We start from the raw sequence: 18,491 nt of genomic DNA, 5'->3' as shown, positions 1-18,491 counted from the left end.
GGCTCAACCTTCAGCCAATCCTTGCCCGCTTCTACCAGCTGCAAAAACCATCACATTCTCAAAAGACGAGTTGCAGCAGCTCTGAAAAGATATAGAGCAGGAGAGCTCGACATCGCTCTTTGTTCGCATCCATGGGTCCCACCCTTCAATATTACAGGCCAAGGGATTGGATGCTCGCCGCTTTACCTGGAGACCTAGCAAGGCACCACAGATGTTCGTTTGCTTGGTCGAGGTTTCTTTCAAGTTGTTTTTTATTCCCCAGATGCAGCAAGTACAGTGCTTCATGCTAGTCCTTTAGTACTGAGCTCCAGGATGATTTTCTTAATGCCCTTCTCGTTGGGTTTTAACTCTATGGAGGAGAATGGCCAGACGTTTTCACTCTTCCTCAAATTCCCCGGCCTCCCTCGGATGTACCATCGACTCTTATCTTCCATTGGAGCCGCTTTCGGGATGGTCACCAAAACCCCCCCCTTCCTAGGATGCCTTCTTTGGCAGCAGAGGCAGTCAGGTCGGACGCGGTACCACGTGTTAGGGTCGTTGTCTCTGACCCTAACGTTATGGATGACCACATCATGTTCCAGCGTCCAGATGGCTTATTCTTCAGGTAGAGAGTCGAGATTGCTGGGAGACGGGATCAGTGTAGGATTTGCAAGAGAAAAAAGAAAGGCCTAAAAGGTTCACGGGTGTAGCGCCTCATAGCACCGCCTTGGCTAGACCTATTTCACGATCTACTACACATCCTACCACTTCTCGTGCTACTGGACCTTTCAACTCTTGCCCAGGATTGTCAGCCTCTCATCCTGGACCTTCTTCTACAATGCAAGCAGGATCATAAGTTCGTCTTGTTCTAATCAACCCTGTGGGGTGCCAGTCAGAGTTGTTGAGCCAGTACCTCAGGAGGCTATTGATTGTGCCACAGACCCTCCCTTACAGGAAGCAGATATTCATGTCCTAGTTCCTTGTGCTGATGAGGTTGCTCTTGTCCCTTCAGATGTTCATGTGAAGGAGCTTTCTTCTATGGAGTAATCCGTTGCTGAAACCCATGCCTTACTCAATCCTAATGCTACTTTTATGGCTGAGATCCATCAACAGCCCCCTTTCTCTCTTGCTTCTACTTCTTCACCTCTTAACCGAAGCAAGGGGATTATAGCTTCTACTCCTTCATCCATAGGGATCCTCCATACACATACGCAAGCAGCATCATTCAGGAATTCTTTTGCAATTCTAGCAAACATGGCAGAGTTTAAGTTGGAGGAGTTTGTACCCTCTACCCTTGGGGATCACCTTGTTCAGATCACCGTGGATAGAGCTTCCCCTTCTGCAGGTGTGGGAGTGCTTTTTTTTTTCTACAGCCCTTTCTTCCAAATCTTATACATGATACGCAGATGGGCTTTGTGCATGGCAAGAGCATCTTCAATAACATCTCATTTTGGGAGGCTTTTGACTGGGCTATGCATAATGGCCATAGGCTTGCCATTCTACTCCTAGACTTTAAGAAAGCTTATGACAGAGTAGACTAGGGATTTCTAGAGGGTGCCCTTGTTCACTTTGGATTCACAGATGCATGGATCAGAGGGGTGTCAACTCTCTACAGATCAAGCCATAGCTAGGTTCTTATTGGTGGAGTCAAGGTAGACAGGTTTCAGATTACCAGATCGGTCCATCAGGGATAGAAAGATCATTCTCTTCTTTTGGATTTCTATGCATGGAGGGATTGCAGTGAACCTATGGAGATCCAGGTTCGGGGCTGACCCTACTTGTCCTCAATGCCACGCATCACTGAAGTCAGTTCAGCATTGCCTCTAGGAGTGCAGACAGAGGTGAGGACGATTCGGAAGGGTGTTGCTAGGATTTTTAGCATATTACATAGAGCACCCTTTTTCATGACTTGGGGATGAGTGGCATGGGTATCTCATATTGTCCCTCAGGTGTTTTTTGAGGGACATGACTCAGACTCAAACTTCATTATACAACGATACTCTGTGGAGTCTTGTTCTCTCCAGGATGTTCCCTTCAATCCTTTCAGAGCTGCTCATGTCTCGGTGGACACATCATGGGAGATTCTGGCTAGCATTGGTTTTGGCATATTTGGAGGGCCAGATGTACGGAGGAGATGGAGGGTTCCCAGCAGGTTCACCCGTCCCAGTCTATGGCCGATATATGGAATGATACTATACACACTTTGGTAGCCATTTGGGAGAGCATGCAGGGATTCTCCAAAGCAGCTACTGCCAGGAGAGGTACTTTTTTCAGAGTTTGGAGAGGATCTTCTTTCATCTCTGAGTCTCCTTCAGGGTTGAGGTGGCACTTTCTGCCTCCACCTTGGGATTCTGTTAGCTCATTTTGAGCTGTTTTTTTCTCATGCATGGCATGATGTAGTCCTGTATTTGAGCTTGCTCTTGTGGTGCAATCTTTCCAAAAAAAAAAGAAAGAAAGAAAGACAAAGTGTATGTTGAATCAATTGAGAAGTTGGAACAATTTCCCCAAGCCACAAAAGACTATGCCAGTCTTTAGCGTGCAACGGCCATAATTTTGATTTTTGAAAATTGACACGAAGACCAGCAGCCAAACCATATGTAGAAAGAGCCTGCATAATCATGGAGAGATCGCTCCAAGTATTTTTCGGGGTAAAGAAAGAATCATCAACATATGCTTAGGCGATCATGCTACAACTACCAGGAATTTCCAATCCATGCAACATGCCAGTGTCCAAAAGGTGGTCCATATATTGAAGCATTGGATGAGTGGCTATGGCAAAAAGTAAAGCACTGAGGGGACATCCTTGCCGAACAGAACAACCAAGAGTCCACGTTGTAGAAATATCTCCTGAAAGTATGCAGGCAGCTTTACTATCTTGATATAGCCAATTGATAACTTGCTACATTTTTGGGCCAAATCCCAAGGCCTGCATAGTTGATGAAATAAAATCCCACTTAAGAGTATCAAAAGCTTTGGCAATATCAACTTGCAATAGCAAAACATCCTACTGCATATATTTGGCATATTCGATTCCAACATAAGCATTAGCAATGTTATCTGTGATATGCCTACGAGGAACAAAACCATATTGAGTAGGATGCAACCCATCATGTAAATAGCCTCTCAACCGATCAACAATCATTTTGGTAGTATATTTGTAAATGACCGGCATAAGCGTGATAGGTCTCCAATCAGCCAAAGATTCACAAATTTGCTTTTTTGGAAGAGTTTAACAAGACCTCGCTTCCATGTGTCTGGCATTTTCTGATTTTGCCAAGCAGAGTTCACCATATGCAACAATGTATGCTTCAAAAGAGGCCAATATTCTAGAAAAAACTCAACTGTAAGACCATCCCATCCTGGAGATTTCCATCTACCATGCATCTGCCAATTCCCTCTCAGTAAAAGGTTCCTCCAATTCCAAAGCTTGAGTAGTGGAAATAATAGGAGAAACATGTTGTAAAAGTAAATTTCTAGCATACAAAACCTACTGCCAGGGAGGATCTGCAGAACCAAACTACTGAGAGGAATGATGTACACAAACAGAAGCAAGCTCTGACCGTGATGTAGTCCATGAACCATCAGGCAGAAGCACCTTGCAAATGTTTATTTTTAATCTCTTCTGATGCAAGCTTTTAAAAAATTGTTTGGAAGAGGAGACTTTATCTGTAAAAGCTCTTTGTCTTGCTCTAGTCTCCCATTTAGCCGGTTTCCTGTGATCATTAATTTGAAGACAATGTTTAGCATGGCATAGTGTTGTTTGCTTATGCAATGACAATGGACGAAGATGATTGAGTTCAGTGAGGTCTTGACAAGTCAATTTGGCCTGAGCAACAGTTTCCCTCAGAGTCTTCATGTAAGACTTGCCATAACCTCTAATTACAACTTGCATTTTAGAAACAAAAGAATCCCATGCATTATCAATATCAAAGTGGTTCTGAGAAGACAGAGAGTGAGATGCTTCAGTAACCATGGCCTTGAAAGCAACATGCTGCAAATAGCTATTGTTCACAATCAGATGTCGCCTTTGAGGCAGTCTATCATCTGGCATATCATAAAAAGATAACCTCAACCATAAAGGTGCATGATCTGAATGCACAAATGCATAGTCAATCCACATTTTGCATGTAAAATCATCATTTTGTTGCGGAGCTACACTACACCAGCGATCCAGACGTGCCTGATAAGAGGAAAGGGCATTATGTTGGAAAGTGTATCCTGGTGACAAAGGCTGCAATTCCTTCCAAAGGTCAACCAAATCAAGGTGCATCAGTAATTAAGACCATGCATGCCTTTTAGGGGTTAACATATGAGTACGTCCTGATGTATTGTCACCCTATTGTGGAGCATTGAAATCCCCACAGATAAAGGCATGATATCTCCATGGATATTGCTGCATGGCATCCCAAATTGCAAATCTATTCCAAGAAGATTGAGGTGCATCGACAGAAGCAAACTCAAACACCTCGCCTTGAATGATGCATTGAAGAATAATCCATCTGCCTTGATTGTCATTTAAAGCAATAGCTGGCTGAAGCTCATGCTTGATCATAAAAACTACTCCTGAGAAGAGTGCTCCCCAGCATAGAAGATATCATAGCCACAGTAATGACCTGTCTTTCCTGCATAGACATGTTGATTGTGTTCTTGTAGTGCCACTATATCAGGCTGAAATCTATTGATATACAGCCACACAGATTTCCATTTCCTACTGTCACACATCCCCTGAACATTAAGTGTAAAGAATTTGATATGAGCAGCAACCTTGCATTTCTACCTCAGGGTCAGGGCCTCTTCCCTGAAAGAAACATCCACCTGAGGAGTAGACAACAAAGCAGCAACCTCTTCTTTAGGGAAGAGGGTTCTGCTAGCTCTTACTGCAGCCCAAGTGATCCCAATTCCTGAATTGACCTCTGGAGAGTTTCCACTAGAAGATGCACCATTCCAAGTGCGAGGGGGTGGAGGTCGTCGAACAAAAATAACTTTTCTTGGACTTTGCCATCCATCAATTGGACGTTTTGGTCCTTTTGCTGAGGGTTGAATAGCAGGAAGCGAAGGGAAAGAAGCAGTCCCATTTGAAACCACTGGAGCTTTGCCTTTATCTTGATTCACAAAAAGCTATCTATTACCTTTAATTTTATACCCGATAGAGGCAGGAGCATCCTTAGTGGGCATTTGAACAGGTAAAGTGGCAAGAGGCATTTTATGCTGACTCATCGGACACTGCGAAGCCATGTGCCCAAATTTTTTACAGTCAAAGCAAGCCCCTGTAAATAAGCCCCATTTCAATTTATATAAAGTAATTCCCATGTCAACATTGTTCACTGTGACTGAATAAGACTCTAGTGTGGGATTATCAGTATCCTAGAGAAAGCAAAATCGATTTGAATTGCCATTAGGCCATGCCGTGGTGGGCAAACCACTTTGCCTAAAGTCGCTGCAATTTTAGGTAAGAGTGAAGCCATGCATTGCGGGAAGTCTACAACTTCAACCTAGACCGGACATCGTGTTGGATCAAAGCTTGAAAATCCCTTGTGGGAGACCATGGCAAAACGTGCACCATTTGCTACCCAAAAAAGAGGGGCGAATGTTCCAAAAGCATTTGCCTGTGAATCTCATCTACCATAATGACCTCAAAAAGCCCCTAGCTGCATAGTGTACCTTCCGAACAAATGAGCCAGCCAGTGTGCGGGTCAACCAGTTGCCTACCTCTGCAGTAGGTGGCATCTGACTTGGGAAAAATAAAATAACTGCATTTTTGGCATAATTTCTAACTGGATCCACAATTTCATCCACTTCAACCATCAGACCAACCGATGGAACAGAGTCTTTCCACTCTTTCCTTGTGTCTGCAAATCCTTCATGCATGACATCATAAACCAGTTGTGCTTCAACACAATCATGCACTGGGTCATGCTGACCCTCAGCCTGCTTTTGCTTTTTGCATTGAACTGATTGATCCTTTTGAAAAGTTTTTTCATAAGAGTATTCAGCCATGTCTTGGAAGAGGATGGAACCCAAATAGGAGGTACCTGTAAAGTGATAGTAGAGAAAAAACAGTCCCAAAAAAGCAGCCCACAGAGAAGAAGAAAGTAGTGTATTTGCAAAGAGAAGAAGGGGAAAGAGAGATGTAGGAATTCAGAGAAAAGAAATGACAAGTTCTGTAGAAGAAGAAGAGAAAAAAACAGTAAAAGTTCCTGGATGAACTAGATTTCAGAAAAGAAGAGAGATTCTGGTGATGGAAAGAGTACACAGGACCCAGAAACCCAAAAGGAGAGAAAGGGGAACAGAGTGCCCTCAGAACCAGCGTAAAGATGCAGTCCGTAATCCCTGCAGAAAAGTGACCCAGGAGCAGGAAATCAAGTGGTAGCAGTAGCTTGAGCAGAGCGAAGGCCGTACAGGTCCGTACACCTGTACAGAAACTGTACGGGATGGCGGGCTGTATGGCAGGTAGTTAATGCTCCAAAACATCGTTTTTTGCACTCTGATGTAGCGCAGCAGGTAATTGATACCAACGGGCTGGTTTGGGGGGGCTAGGGAGCTGATGGGAAGGCTGAAGCAAGGGCTGCAGCTCGCTCTCTCTCTCTCTCTCTCTCACACACACACACCACACACACACACACACACTGAAGTGCATGAAGAACACCAAGGCCAATGTGCTCTCAAAGCGGTTTTTGTAGTGAAGGAAAGGGTGAAATGGCACAAGAAGCTTGGCCACAAAGGAACCATAGGAGGACCAATACTTTTCTATAAAGCCACGGTTAAGAGATGGTTTTGAGTGTCCTTTCTAAGGTTGGTTTGCATGTTTCACAACAAGGGAGTGGTTATCTTTTTCTTGGAAAGGAAGATTGCATGCGATGATGAATAAGGAGGGGTAAAAAATGCAAAGGATGAAAAGAGTGACTAAGAATCAAGGGCAAATAAAGGATAGGCTCCCATTGGTGGGTGGAAAAGAGCCAATCAAATGCTAAGCCTTTGCATGGAATTGTGAAGGGAAGCAACGGAGTATCATGAAGCATAAAAAGGCGCACCCGGGACGCACCCGGGACACACAGAAGCTATACGCTTGGAATTTTGGTGAGCTAGGTGACTCGTCTACACATCTTGTCGGTGATCTTGATGAGCCTATGTAAGAGCTCTTGGATGTTCATGGTGTTCTCAGTGTGGACGATTACTCCCACAGAGTTTGGTGGCAGTTTGTGAGATTTTGTACTACAAGGCAGGCAAGGGTGTTCTGGTTGTTAGCGAGCTTTTGTGATAGTAGCTGCATATGTTCCAAGGCTGGTTCGAGAAGTAAGCTAGTGCTCTACTCATGGGACACGAGAGAATAGTTTGTGTTGATCGCGTTGTAGAAGAGACGACTTCTCTCGGTGGCTGCAAGGGGTCATTGCAGTGATTGGCTATGTATAAGTTAAAGTGCATCTCAATGAGTTTGTGTTGATCGCGTTGTAGAAGAGACGGCTTCTCTCGGAGGCTGCAAGGGGTCATTGCAGTGATTGGCTATGTATAAGTTAAAGTGCATCTCAATGAGAAATTATCGTAGGTGGAGGGCCGACAACTTTTCTCACAGGCTGCCGAGGAATATCATGTATGGTTGCCATTGGCCTGAAATCAAAGGGTAGCTTCGGGGAAGAGATAGCAGTGCCTGTTGTTTGTTGCTATGTATGATCTGAAGGCATGCATAAGAGAACAGACAACCTACGTGCTGGTCACAATGATTGCATGCAATGGTTGTTGAAGAAAAATTCACCTTTGGTTGTGGATTCAAATATCTCACTTCCACGCTATGTATTCTCCAACAACAATTTGTACACAGGCTGCTAGTGTTGGCCATGTGTGGTTTGAAAGGTGACTCAGTGAAAGGGCAGCTTAGACAGAGAGCTGATCCCTCTACTCATAGACCACATAGAAAAAGAAGAATTGGCAGCGCAAGGTTTTTCATGATGGTTTCACCTTTGATTGTGCTTGGTATCGGGGCTGGCCACTTGGTGGTTTCTCATGCATATATGACACTTGGCTGAGCACACATTACTCGAGTCTTCTAGAGTAGTTGTGAGAGAAGATGGATTGATTGCAAGATAGGTCTTCTTGATTTACTCAAGTGCTCCTAAGCCGTGGAAAAGGTCGCAAGGTAGAGTACGAGGTTGTGCATTGAGAGCAAGGTCCAAGGTTCCATCCGAGTTTTCTCTTGCATCCAGTCGATCATTTTGGTAACAATTTCTCTTTTTTATCCTCAGGGGATTCTCTTATTTGTCCATGATTATCATAGCGTCAAAGTGATTTATTGTATTTTTGGTAGTTGCATATATTCATTGACAATTCTTGGTACATGGTGTTTTCCGGTTGTGGTAATTTCAGTTGATGGTGGGGTGTTGTTCCTTCTTGATGTGGTTGTAAGCGTGACTGTTGTTTAGGCTATAAAGGCATTTCACGGTTTGTTCTACCATCTCATCAAGTTTTTGGTGCCTCCAACCACAGAGGATCGATGGACCTTCAATTTACAGGACTGAAGTCATTGGTGATAGTTCATAGGAATCATGGCTTGGGATTTCCCCTTGTTTCATAGAACAACTGGTCAGGATGCTGAAAAATTCATGGAGCGATTGGAAATCACTTGCTTGATTAAGAATCGGCAGGATCCATCATTTATCCCTGTGGATTTTCACATACTGTGTGGAGAACGAGGCTAGGAGATGGTTGCATGCTTATGAAGCCACTTAAGCAGCCAGTAACCCATCAATGGAGGTGACCTTTGTTTTGGCAAGGACCGCCTTTTTGCAACATTATCAGAGAGTAGAAGATCCGGGAAAATTGTGGCATGAGATCTAGAATTTTGTACAAAAAGGTTCCCTTGATTCTTACATCCAGGAGTTCAATCATTTATGGGATCGATGGTGCACGGCATTAGGAAATGAGCAGCCTCCTTCTATGCTAAAGAAGGAGAAGTTCATAGCTGGACTCAGAGGCCCTCTACGGATGGAGTTGGAATTGAAGCGTGTATCCAATTTCTAGGAAGCAGTTGACTTGGCAAAGGCAAAAAAATGGAAAATGGTTATGGAAGTTCAACAGATGCCTAGGAGAGAGGAGCAGCCTACTATAAACACTTTGTCCCACATGCAGGGGCATAGGGAAATGCATGAGGTAGTGGGCATATTCAAAAAATCTTAGTATGAATCTTTTGGGCGAAGTAGGAAGAGGACAAAGCAAGGATCCGAGAACAGGTATAGAAGCTAATCCAAGGAGGTATGAACCTTATCATTCACTATTTTAATTGTGGAGAATGGGGCCACACGTCCGATTTGTGATAAGCCTCCCCATATAGGAGGAGATATGTTCCCCTTTCCAAGCAACTTGAGCAATCGGGCAAATGACTTTGTAATAGAAATTAAGGGTATGCCTAGCACAAGTGGTTTGACACCTGAGGAAAAAGGAAAGCAAAAGGTAGATGAAAGGCAGGCTCCACTGTTTCACCAATACATCTAGAAGAACTTGAAGTGATGCCAGTGAAGAGGGGTAGGGAGAAAGAGCTAGAAAATGGGCCTAATGATGCCAAGAGGGGGAAACGGAAAGAGGGGGATTTTGCAACAGGTAAAACGAAGTCAAGACTGTGAAGGAACTTCCAGACAGGGGATCTACCACTTGGGGGAGCTCAAGAGAACTACTCTCTGCAAAAGGATTTGATGAACAAGGTGGACATCTCATATGGCCAGCTAATGGAACTTTGCCCTCGACTATGGAAGAGACTAGTCAACCTGCCCAAGCAGGAGAAAAAGAAAACAGTAAGGATTCATTCTTTCGAAGAATTACCAGACGTATGCATGGCATAAAGGGCCATCAATAGGTGAAGCCTAGATTGATGGCAAAGATCAAGTATGGATAATCACACAGTCTTGTGTTGAAATGTTTGGCTTTGATTAAATGGAGATTCAGGATAACAAGATGAGGCTAGCAAACCATGCCAAGGTAAAATGTTTGGGAATTCTGAATAAGTTGGATGTGAGAGTCTTTGGTGTTGATGTTAAAATTGATTGTCATGTTATGCCAGCTGGGTTTGGAGCCTTTCCACTCATTCTGGGAAGACCATGGTTGAGACTAGTGAAGGCACTATAGGACTAGGGAAAAGAAACACTCACTCTTCTAGATAAAAGTGGATTGAGGAAAAAGTTTAGTATGGTGGACAGGAAGCTACTTGAGGAAGAGAGGAAGAAGTTTAGTATGATCGACAAGAAGCTACCTGAGGAAGAAATGGGCACTAGGATAGGCAAGATTCTATTGAGGCCAGTCTCTACTCTAGATCACATCTTTACTTCGAGGGCATTGAGGAGGCGAGGTCCAGACACCAAAAAGTCTACACATGCTTTGTAGACTTTCGAAAGGCCTTCAACACTGTTCCATGATCCTGCATGATCAAGAGATTACATGAGATGCAAATTCCAAAGATGTTGATTTGGGGTGTGATGAGCCTATATAAGTCAGTTAGAGGCAGAGTCCATGCCCACGTGGTCTATCAAAGAGCACAATCGGGGTGAAGCACGATTTCCCCCTCTCACCAACTCTCTTTGGACTTTACAGCGACGATGAGATCACGTCCTTCATAGACCGCCTATGGGGCGAGGGATCATTACTGACTGACCTCATGACACGCTATATATGCTAATGATGTAGTCCTTATATCATCTTCAGCGGAGGGGTTGCAGAGACATCTAGAGGCCCTAGAGGTGTTCTGGAAAGAGAGAGACTTGACGGTCAACCTTGGAAAGACCAAGTTTATGGTCTTCAACACTTCAAGCGCAGTGCTGCGCCGACTCAGCTTCGTGGCAAGCTAGTGGAGATAGCGCATTCTTACACATATTTGGGAGCAGTCTTCACAAGACCCATTTTCACGATGACCCATGCAGCCCAGTTATCACAACTCAAACGGGGGTGGAGTGCTTTGGCTCGGCAAGAGAGACAGTGCTTCCAGGCACACTTCCAAGATCCATTGATGAAGGGATGGCTTTTCGATATGCTGACTACCATGTATGCAACACCCTTCTGGGGATGCGATCTACCGATCATAGAGTGGAGGAGATTTGAGCGGCTACAAGTGACTATGGGGTCTAGGATGATTCGGAGTAAGCCCTCAGTTCCACATGAGATAGTATAGGCACAGTTTGCCAAAACACCTCTACAGGTTGACGCCATCTTTCAAACAATGACATTCATCCATAGAGTCTGGGACTCACCTCAATGGAGAATAACGAGGCTCACCCAGACGACTAACGACTAGCAGAGAGCAGCGTAGACACATGGTATGCATGTATATCCACATGGTTTGCCAGGCATGGTATTCAGATGGACATGCTTCCCCCCTTTCAGTATAGTAGGGACGCACCTCTTGAGTCAATCCCACGAGAGGAGAGTAACCGTATCATACGGTTACCAGCTCCATACATCTCGGACTTTGGGGGGACATGAGGAGCTCCCCCCCAAGACTTAGTTCGATCGCGACCACTTCCTAAGAGTATCAGAGGAGGAATTCATCTTCAAACCCCAGTATCTCAAGGACAGAGGAGTCTCACATGCATTGAGGATCGCAATTGGACAGATGCGGGTTTCATCCCATGAGCTGAGGATTGAGACAGGGAGAGCAGCAGCAGGTATACCCAAAGAGCAACGGATCTGTATGCCATGACCACGCCCTCCACCACCATCGGAGACAGCCCGACAAATGCAAATATGTGAGCTCTTTGCATCTCACCAGAGAGCCACCATGGAGCCTGGATACGTGGAGCCGGTTCATGCACTTGGGACTCTAGCTCAGAGCACTTGATATTTTCATGCCACCCTCATGCTATTTTGCTATTTTGTACTAGTATAGCATTTTAGTACTCAGCAAGGGCCTTTGCCCCGGCCCACAGTGATCTGTATGAGTTACTTGATTCCGTACTTTGTCCCATGGGCCGGTGAGGCCTCTTGCGGACGTTAATATATCTTTCTATCTTTCTTTTCTCTCCCCTGCCATGCCTAATATTGAATGGAAGGTTGATGATGATAATGATGATGATGATGATGATGACGGAGCAACTAATATCCGGCACTCTAGAGGACATGCTTTCCTTACACTTAAGTTGCAAGATTTACAGATCAAGCTTCTTCGACAATCTTACAAGTTGAAAGGGACCAAAAGATATGGATAGCTGAGGAACTTACACAAGCTCAATTGAAGAATAAGGCATTGGAATTAGCTGAAGTCAGGGCTGATAGAAAGGATGGAAAATGGGCAGTTTACCATGAAGGCATAGCACTAATCAAAGAGTATAAATCCAAACCAAAAGAGTCTAAATCTTAAACTGAGGTATGGCTGATTACTCTTTCAGACTATTGTGTAGGTACTCTAAATAATTGGGGTTGCTTTTGCACTCCCTGGGAGCTGCCATGTGCTCTCCCTAAAGTAGATGTACTAGGTTTTTTTGTTGTCCCATAGACCAATTGGTCTCCCGTGGACATTAATAGACTCTCTCTCTCTCTCTCTCTCTCTCTCTCTCTCTCTCTCTGTCTCTCTCTCTTACAGACACATACTTTTTTTTTTTTGGTGAAGCCAAACTTACTTACAGACACAGACACATGCGCATGCATGCACACATGTAGCTTTAACTTGTTGATCTTGAAGCTACAATGTGATTTTTGTATTGTAGCAATAAGCATGCATAGCAACAAAACTGTTCATTTCATCTCTATGAATTTTAGGGTACATAGGTAATTTCATTAGTACATATGGTGTAGTGTATTTAATGTGCGACTCTTACAATGGTTACACCTTGAAGCAAATTCTTTCTCCATTCAGAAATGTGAGGTTCCGATTTGTAGCAATGTAATGAGTGTTCCTTACAATGCATATTCTTACGCTAAGGCATATTTAATATACTTTTAATACTTATCTTGGAGCATTCAACGACTTACCCTGAGGCCTGCATTGCAGTAGATCTGTGCTATTTAGATTAAGTGTTGGAATATCAAAACGATGAAGTATTCCAGATTCACGCCCCACCATCAAAAAGGATTTTGAGGCACATATACAACATATCCGATCTACATTCTCTGTCATGCCATCCCTCTTCCCCTGCAATGCAGAGCATCGTGGAGCAAGCCATTTCATAGGTATAAAGGATTCAATGTATATATTATCCTACGTCACACTACATCCACATATATCATTTTCACTTTCACTTTTTTCCTGCTGCTTAGAGAAAGAAAGAAAGAAGAAAGTTTATTAAAGTCTCCGGGAGACCGTGAAGGTCTATGAGACTAAAGATAACTGATACAATGAGCATAATGGTGGTGGTCTCAAAACGGGCCAACCAACCGTTTCTACAAAAAAGAGGTTATGAAGGACTATGTGTCTAGTCCTGATACAAAAAAATATGTGTCTACCTCCGGATGATACAAAGAAGAAGAAGGGGGGGCACCAAAAATGGGACAGAGGGGGGAGATACAATATACATGTGCAAGTGGTGATCGTCAGAGACCAATCATAGAGGGGCCGTCAAATGGGAAGTCGGAAAAAACCCTACGATAGATGATTGGCCTCTGACGTCACGCGGCCTAGTCGAGGGCGACGGGGGCGGCGGGTGGCCCTGTGGATGAGGGCAACGGTAACCCCAGTGGGGCGGGCCGAGAGCAGAGACGAGATGTCATGGACCTGGATGTGTGAGTCTGTCCGCTGACGCAGCTGTCGTGGCTCTGGCTCTCGCTCACGTCCACGTAGTCGGCTAGACTGAGAAGAGGTATCCTGTGACTGAAAGAAGTCAGTGATAGGCCGCTGGGTGTCCTCACGCTGTGTGTGCTGCTCGTGTCACCATGCTCGGAGAGAAGTATCTCGGTGGTGGGTCATCTCATGTAAGAAAGCGGCTAGGCACCGCTGATCCGGGAATTGCAGCATGTGTGGGAGGGAGCCGAATCCGTTGCAGAAGAGACAGTGGTATCGGCCTCGAATGGCATAATAGATAGGACATCTGAAAGCAAAATGCTCCTCCGACTCGATCTCCTATAAGTCGCAAAGTGGGCAAAGGCGGTCCTCTCGTGGGATACCCTATGCGCGTCCACTCTCGATCTGTAATCGGTGTGACGAGACCCTAAACTGCTGACCAAGGGAGATCCCGAGCGCATGTGGTAGATGAAGTTGTGTGTAACCCGGAGGTGTGATGAAGCCCTCCTGTGAGATCTGGAGGCAGTGTCGGCGGTAGAAGTCGAGCTTCACAGGAATCTCGGAGTGAAGAAACCATGTCCGCCAGGTGTGGAGCTGGAGCAAATCCGCCCGAATGAGCCGGCTGACCTCCTGGTCAGTGGGGGAGAGAGGAGATGGTGAAGTGTCGAGGCTGTACTGAAAAGGAGGCAACCGGTCTAAGTCGAGGCCCAGTCGGGTGAACCAACTGGAAAGACGACTATACCAGCATCGCTGGTCCCCATCAACGGATAAGGCCATAGAGGAGGATAGGGCTAACCAAGGTAGGCGGAGGCGACCGTCAGCGGAGGAGCCAAAATCCCTGACTCTGTGGAGGTAGGTGATAGCCTGAAAAGCCGCATCAAGCTGTAGGGGTGAGGCGCCGAACTCTGCTAGAATGATCTGGTGTGGTACCGATGGTTTGCTACGGATCATCCGAGCAAACATCAGTATCTGTAGGCGCTCAACTCGAGCCCACTCTGTGTCTGAAAGGTCGACTCCCCACCAAGGGCTACCGTACATGCCTGCTGGGCGGACCAAAGAATAAAAAAGGAGAGACTCGGTCCATGGGTCCTGGAAGTGGGAGTGGTAGCACTGTCGCTCCAGCCTGGCAAGAGCGGCGTATCCTCGGCTGATCCTGGCCTGCATCGCCGGGCGCATCGTGAAGATCGGGCCTGAGAAGACTACGCCCAAGTATGTGTAGGAGTCAACTATCTCAACAGGGTCACCGGCGAAGAGGAACTGCTCTCGGTGCATAGCGGGTCTGGAAGTGTTGAAGATCATCACCTTGGTTTTCCCAAGGTTGACCTTTAAGTCATGTGTATCACAGAAGACCTGAAGTCCATCCAAGTGTCGCTGAAGACCAGTAGCAGAAGAGGATAGTAGTACTACATCGTCTGCGTATAGGAGAATCTGGATGGCAGTCTCCGCAAGAGAGCAGCCTGCACCTCCGAGTGTCCTGATGGTGGTCTCGAGCTCGTCGATATAGAGGCCAAATAAAGTCGGTGACAAGGGACATCCTTGTTTGACTCCGATAGTGCTCGTGATCTCTGGGGTCCAGCTGGTGCCAATCCTGACCTGCCCCGTCACCCGCTCATAGAGAGCTACTACTGCCCAGATAATCGTCGAGTCGTAGCCTAATTCCTGCAGACGTCTGATGAGTCGGGCGCGGGGAACGGTGTCGAATGCCTTGCGGAAATCCACAAAGCAACAATATACTCTCTGTCTCCTGTGTCTGGCCTCCTCAATGATCCCTCTAAGTGTAAAAATGTGATCGTAAGTCGAGTGATCCGTCCTGAAGCCGGCCTGTCCGGATGCCCTGAGCCCCTGTATCTCTGCACGAGCACTGACCTCGCCATCTAACACTGATGCATAGATCTTGGACATACCATGTCCAGCCATGATGGTCCTGTAATTCCCTGGATCCATGGGATCTCCTGCTTTGTGGATGGGTGTGATAGTGTTCAGGGTCCAGGCTCTGGGGAACCCGTGGCAGATAGCTTCATTGAACAGCGTTGCCAGGATGGGGGCTAGAGTTTGATGCCATAGGCAAGAAACTCTGTGCATAGGCCCTCATGATCCTTAGCTTGACCGTTATGAAGCTTATGCACTGCGTGGGTGACTCCCTGGGTTGTGAAGAGGATACAAGAATTGGGGCGGGGGGTGGCTGAGAGGTCGGGAGGAGGCTGATCAGGGATATCATAGAGTGTGCGTGCGTAGGTGTGCCAGAGGGAAGTGTCCGTGAGGGGGGAGGGGGATCGGCGTTCTAGGAATTTCCTCCAGAAATCCTTGGAGTTGCTACTAAACAGAATGTTCAGTAGTGTATCCGCATTTTGGCGCAGGAAGGCTAGCTTCTTGCGATGGACTAGTCGACGATAATCCCTGGTGAGACGTGGGTTGGCCCTAGCGTTTCGCTGGGTCGTGAGTCGGAGTGTGCGGCGTAATGCTTTGCACTCGTCATCATACCATCTGTTGCAAGGGGTGGAGCCAGCGGGTGGAGGGCGGTGGACCGAGTAGTGGAAGGAAAGATGTGGCGGGCTGCATTGTGAAGGGAGTGGGTGATAAGGGTGGCTCGGTGATCTAGAGAGGGTATGGTGCCTATGTGTCTGAGGAGGGAGGCTAGGTGGGCTGAGTAATCGGGTGAGAGGTTATGATTGAAGTGTATATCATGATAGGTAATGTAGTGCGGGGTGTGGCTGGGAGGGGCTCGGGACGCAAGTATATGAAAGAAAAGGTAAGTGTGATCGGCTCCTGGGGGTAAGGGTGCAGTGTGGAAGTCAGTGATATGTGGGGCTTAAGCAGGAGATCCCATAATATAGTCGACGACACTGGCTCCTCCGCCATGTGGGAAACATGTGAAACCAAAGGAGGCAGGCCACCGGTCTAGTCCATTGTAGATGACCAGATCATGTATACGTCCAAGGTCCAAAAGAGCCTGCCCATACCCAGTAACAGGAGCGCGACTGTCAGCCGAGGAGCGGGGGAAGCCCGAGTCCTCTGTGTCCATCTCAGGTAATAGGACCGGATCTGAGTGGAAGTCCAGGAGTGATGTCTGACGTGCACCTGTCCTTGCGTTGAAATCCCCAACTAGGAGGACCTCTCCACATCTGGAGAACTCCACAATGTCTGAGTAGAGATCTAGATAGGGGGATACCCCCGTATCCTCGCGAAGCATCCGTGCAAAATGTGATGTCTCACGAGGAAAGTAGCAGACTGCAATAAAGAGGTCGCGTGTGGAGGGGCGTCGAAATCGGAGCCATAGGTAACGGGCATGGACATCTCGTCTAACCACGAATGTCAAGCTCGTGAGCGCTGAGCGAAGGAGTACTGCAACTCCGCCTGACCCTCGGACCCCCCCAGTATATCTGGTCTCCTCACGGAATACTGACTCCCAGGTATAGCCACTGACCAAGGGGAGAGGGCGCTCGGGGCTCTCATGTGTCTCTGTATAGAAAAGGATGTCGCGTCGAGTGTATGACTCTGAGAAGTTCCCAGGGTTAGACCATAGGGTACCATTACAGTTCCATACGGTGCATGCCAAGGGTACTGTGTGCTGAGTCTGAGTCTCATAGACCATGTCTCCCTATTTGGGGGGGGAGTCTGCTACCATGTCTGGAGTACCTGGTGGGGCTCGGCGGCGGGGGCCAACTAACAGGCGGCCATCTCGGATGACAGCCCACTTCCCCTCCTGACGGGCTACATCTCGTTGCTCAAGCAGGTGCTCAAGCAGGGTGCACCGCTCTTCCACCTGCATAGGTGTGAGATCCTCATCCATGAAGATAGTAGGGTGGTCCCGTAGTGTAGCACGCTGCCTGAGTGCTGCAAGTCGAGCCTGAGTATCCCTGAATCAGATGATGAGTGGCTGTGGGCGCGTGGGGTCCCGTCCTGTGCGCCATGCATGCTCGATCCCATGCTCGACGAGGCCGAGGGTAGAGGTCACAAAAGCAGTCGCGTCCGCTAAGGGGGTGAGTGAATCTGCGCGGGGGATACCTCGTACTCGGATGTTGAGAGCCTTACTGGCCCTCTGTTCCTGATCGGCGATGGTGGCTGAGACTGCTGCTTTGGGTGCCCGTCTCGCAACGTCCACCCATCTGGTAGTCTCCGCAATAGTAGTCTGGATAGTAGCGATCCGCTCCTCTACCTCTGGTGTAGTGCGCGGGGCCGCTTTGACTGTAGCAGTGAGAGAGACAACCTCCTGACGGAGGTGAGTGATCTCCTGGCGCATGCTCTGAATAAGCTGGTCTTGTGCTACGGTATGATCCCGTAGTCGATGTAGCTCCGTAAAGATGTAATCTATCGTCTCAGGTGGGACCCGGGGGGTGCAAACTGGGACATGGCGTATGGCTGTGGGGGCGTGGGCGATAGGCTAGCTGTATATGGCAGAGGAGTGGAGAAAGGCTGCTGGGTGAGGGGAAGGGGGGACATAAGAGTGGTGGAGACAGAAGGGAGCTGTGTGGGGGGTGAGGAACTGTGACCCTCTCCTGTGGGGGGCAGGCTGAGTGGTACAGTGGTGGGGGGGGCAGTGATTGGAGTAGAGATGATGGCTGCGGGAGAAAGAACTGCATTGGTGTCCATTGCACCCGATGTTTTCAGGGCTGGTTGGCTGTCAATTGCTAATCCACTCCTGGAGATGCGCTTTGTGATCTCTCCCACAATTGGCTTCGGAGACTGTTTGGGTTTGTGGGCCATTGTAGGACTTGTTCAAGTGCACGATTTCCAAGGGAGGCAGATCTTGTTCAGCATTGTTGTAGGGGTGCGCAGGCTTGCGCAAGGCCAGTGGCAAGCCAAGGCTTGCAGCAGACAAGGGCCC

The 18,491-nt window shown here is 47.1% G+C and overlaps 1 protein-coding gene across 1 annotated transcript in view; it reads right to left on the bottom strand.

Moving 5' to 3' along the window:
* Nucleotides 1-18,491, bottom strand: part of LOC147902665 (uncharacterized) — a 300,605-nt gene that overhangs the window by 142,905 nt on the left and 139,209 nt on the right. The window contains exon 10 of the mRNA XM_087373911.1: nucleotides 12,922-13,081. Within this exon, the coding sequence (XP_087230037.1) occupies nucleotides 12,922-13,081 (160 nt within the window). The remainder of the gene's footprint in view (nucleotides 1-12,921; nucleotides 13,082-18,491) is intronic.

This window comes from Dipteris shenzhenensis, chromosome 4 (assembly GCF_047967505.1).
Source record: "Dipteris shenzhenensis isolate YYH24624 ecotype China chromosome 4, Dip_SZ_1.0, whole genome shotgun sequence".
Classification (NCBI taxonomy): Eukaryota; Viridiplantae; Streptophyta; class Polypodiopsida; order Gleicheniales; family Dipteridaceae; genus Dipteris; species Dipteris shenzhenensis.
The sequence above is the reverse complement of the archived record's forward strand: the minus strand, read 5'-3'. Positions and strand labels throughout refer to the sequence as shown.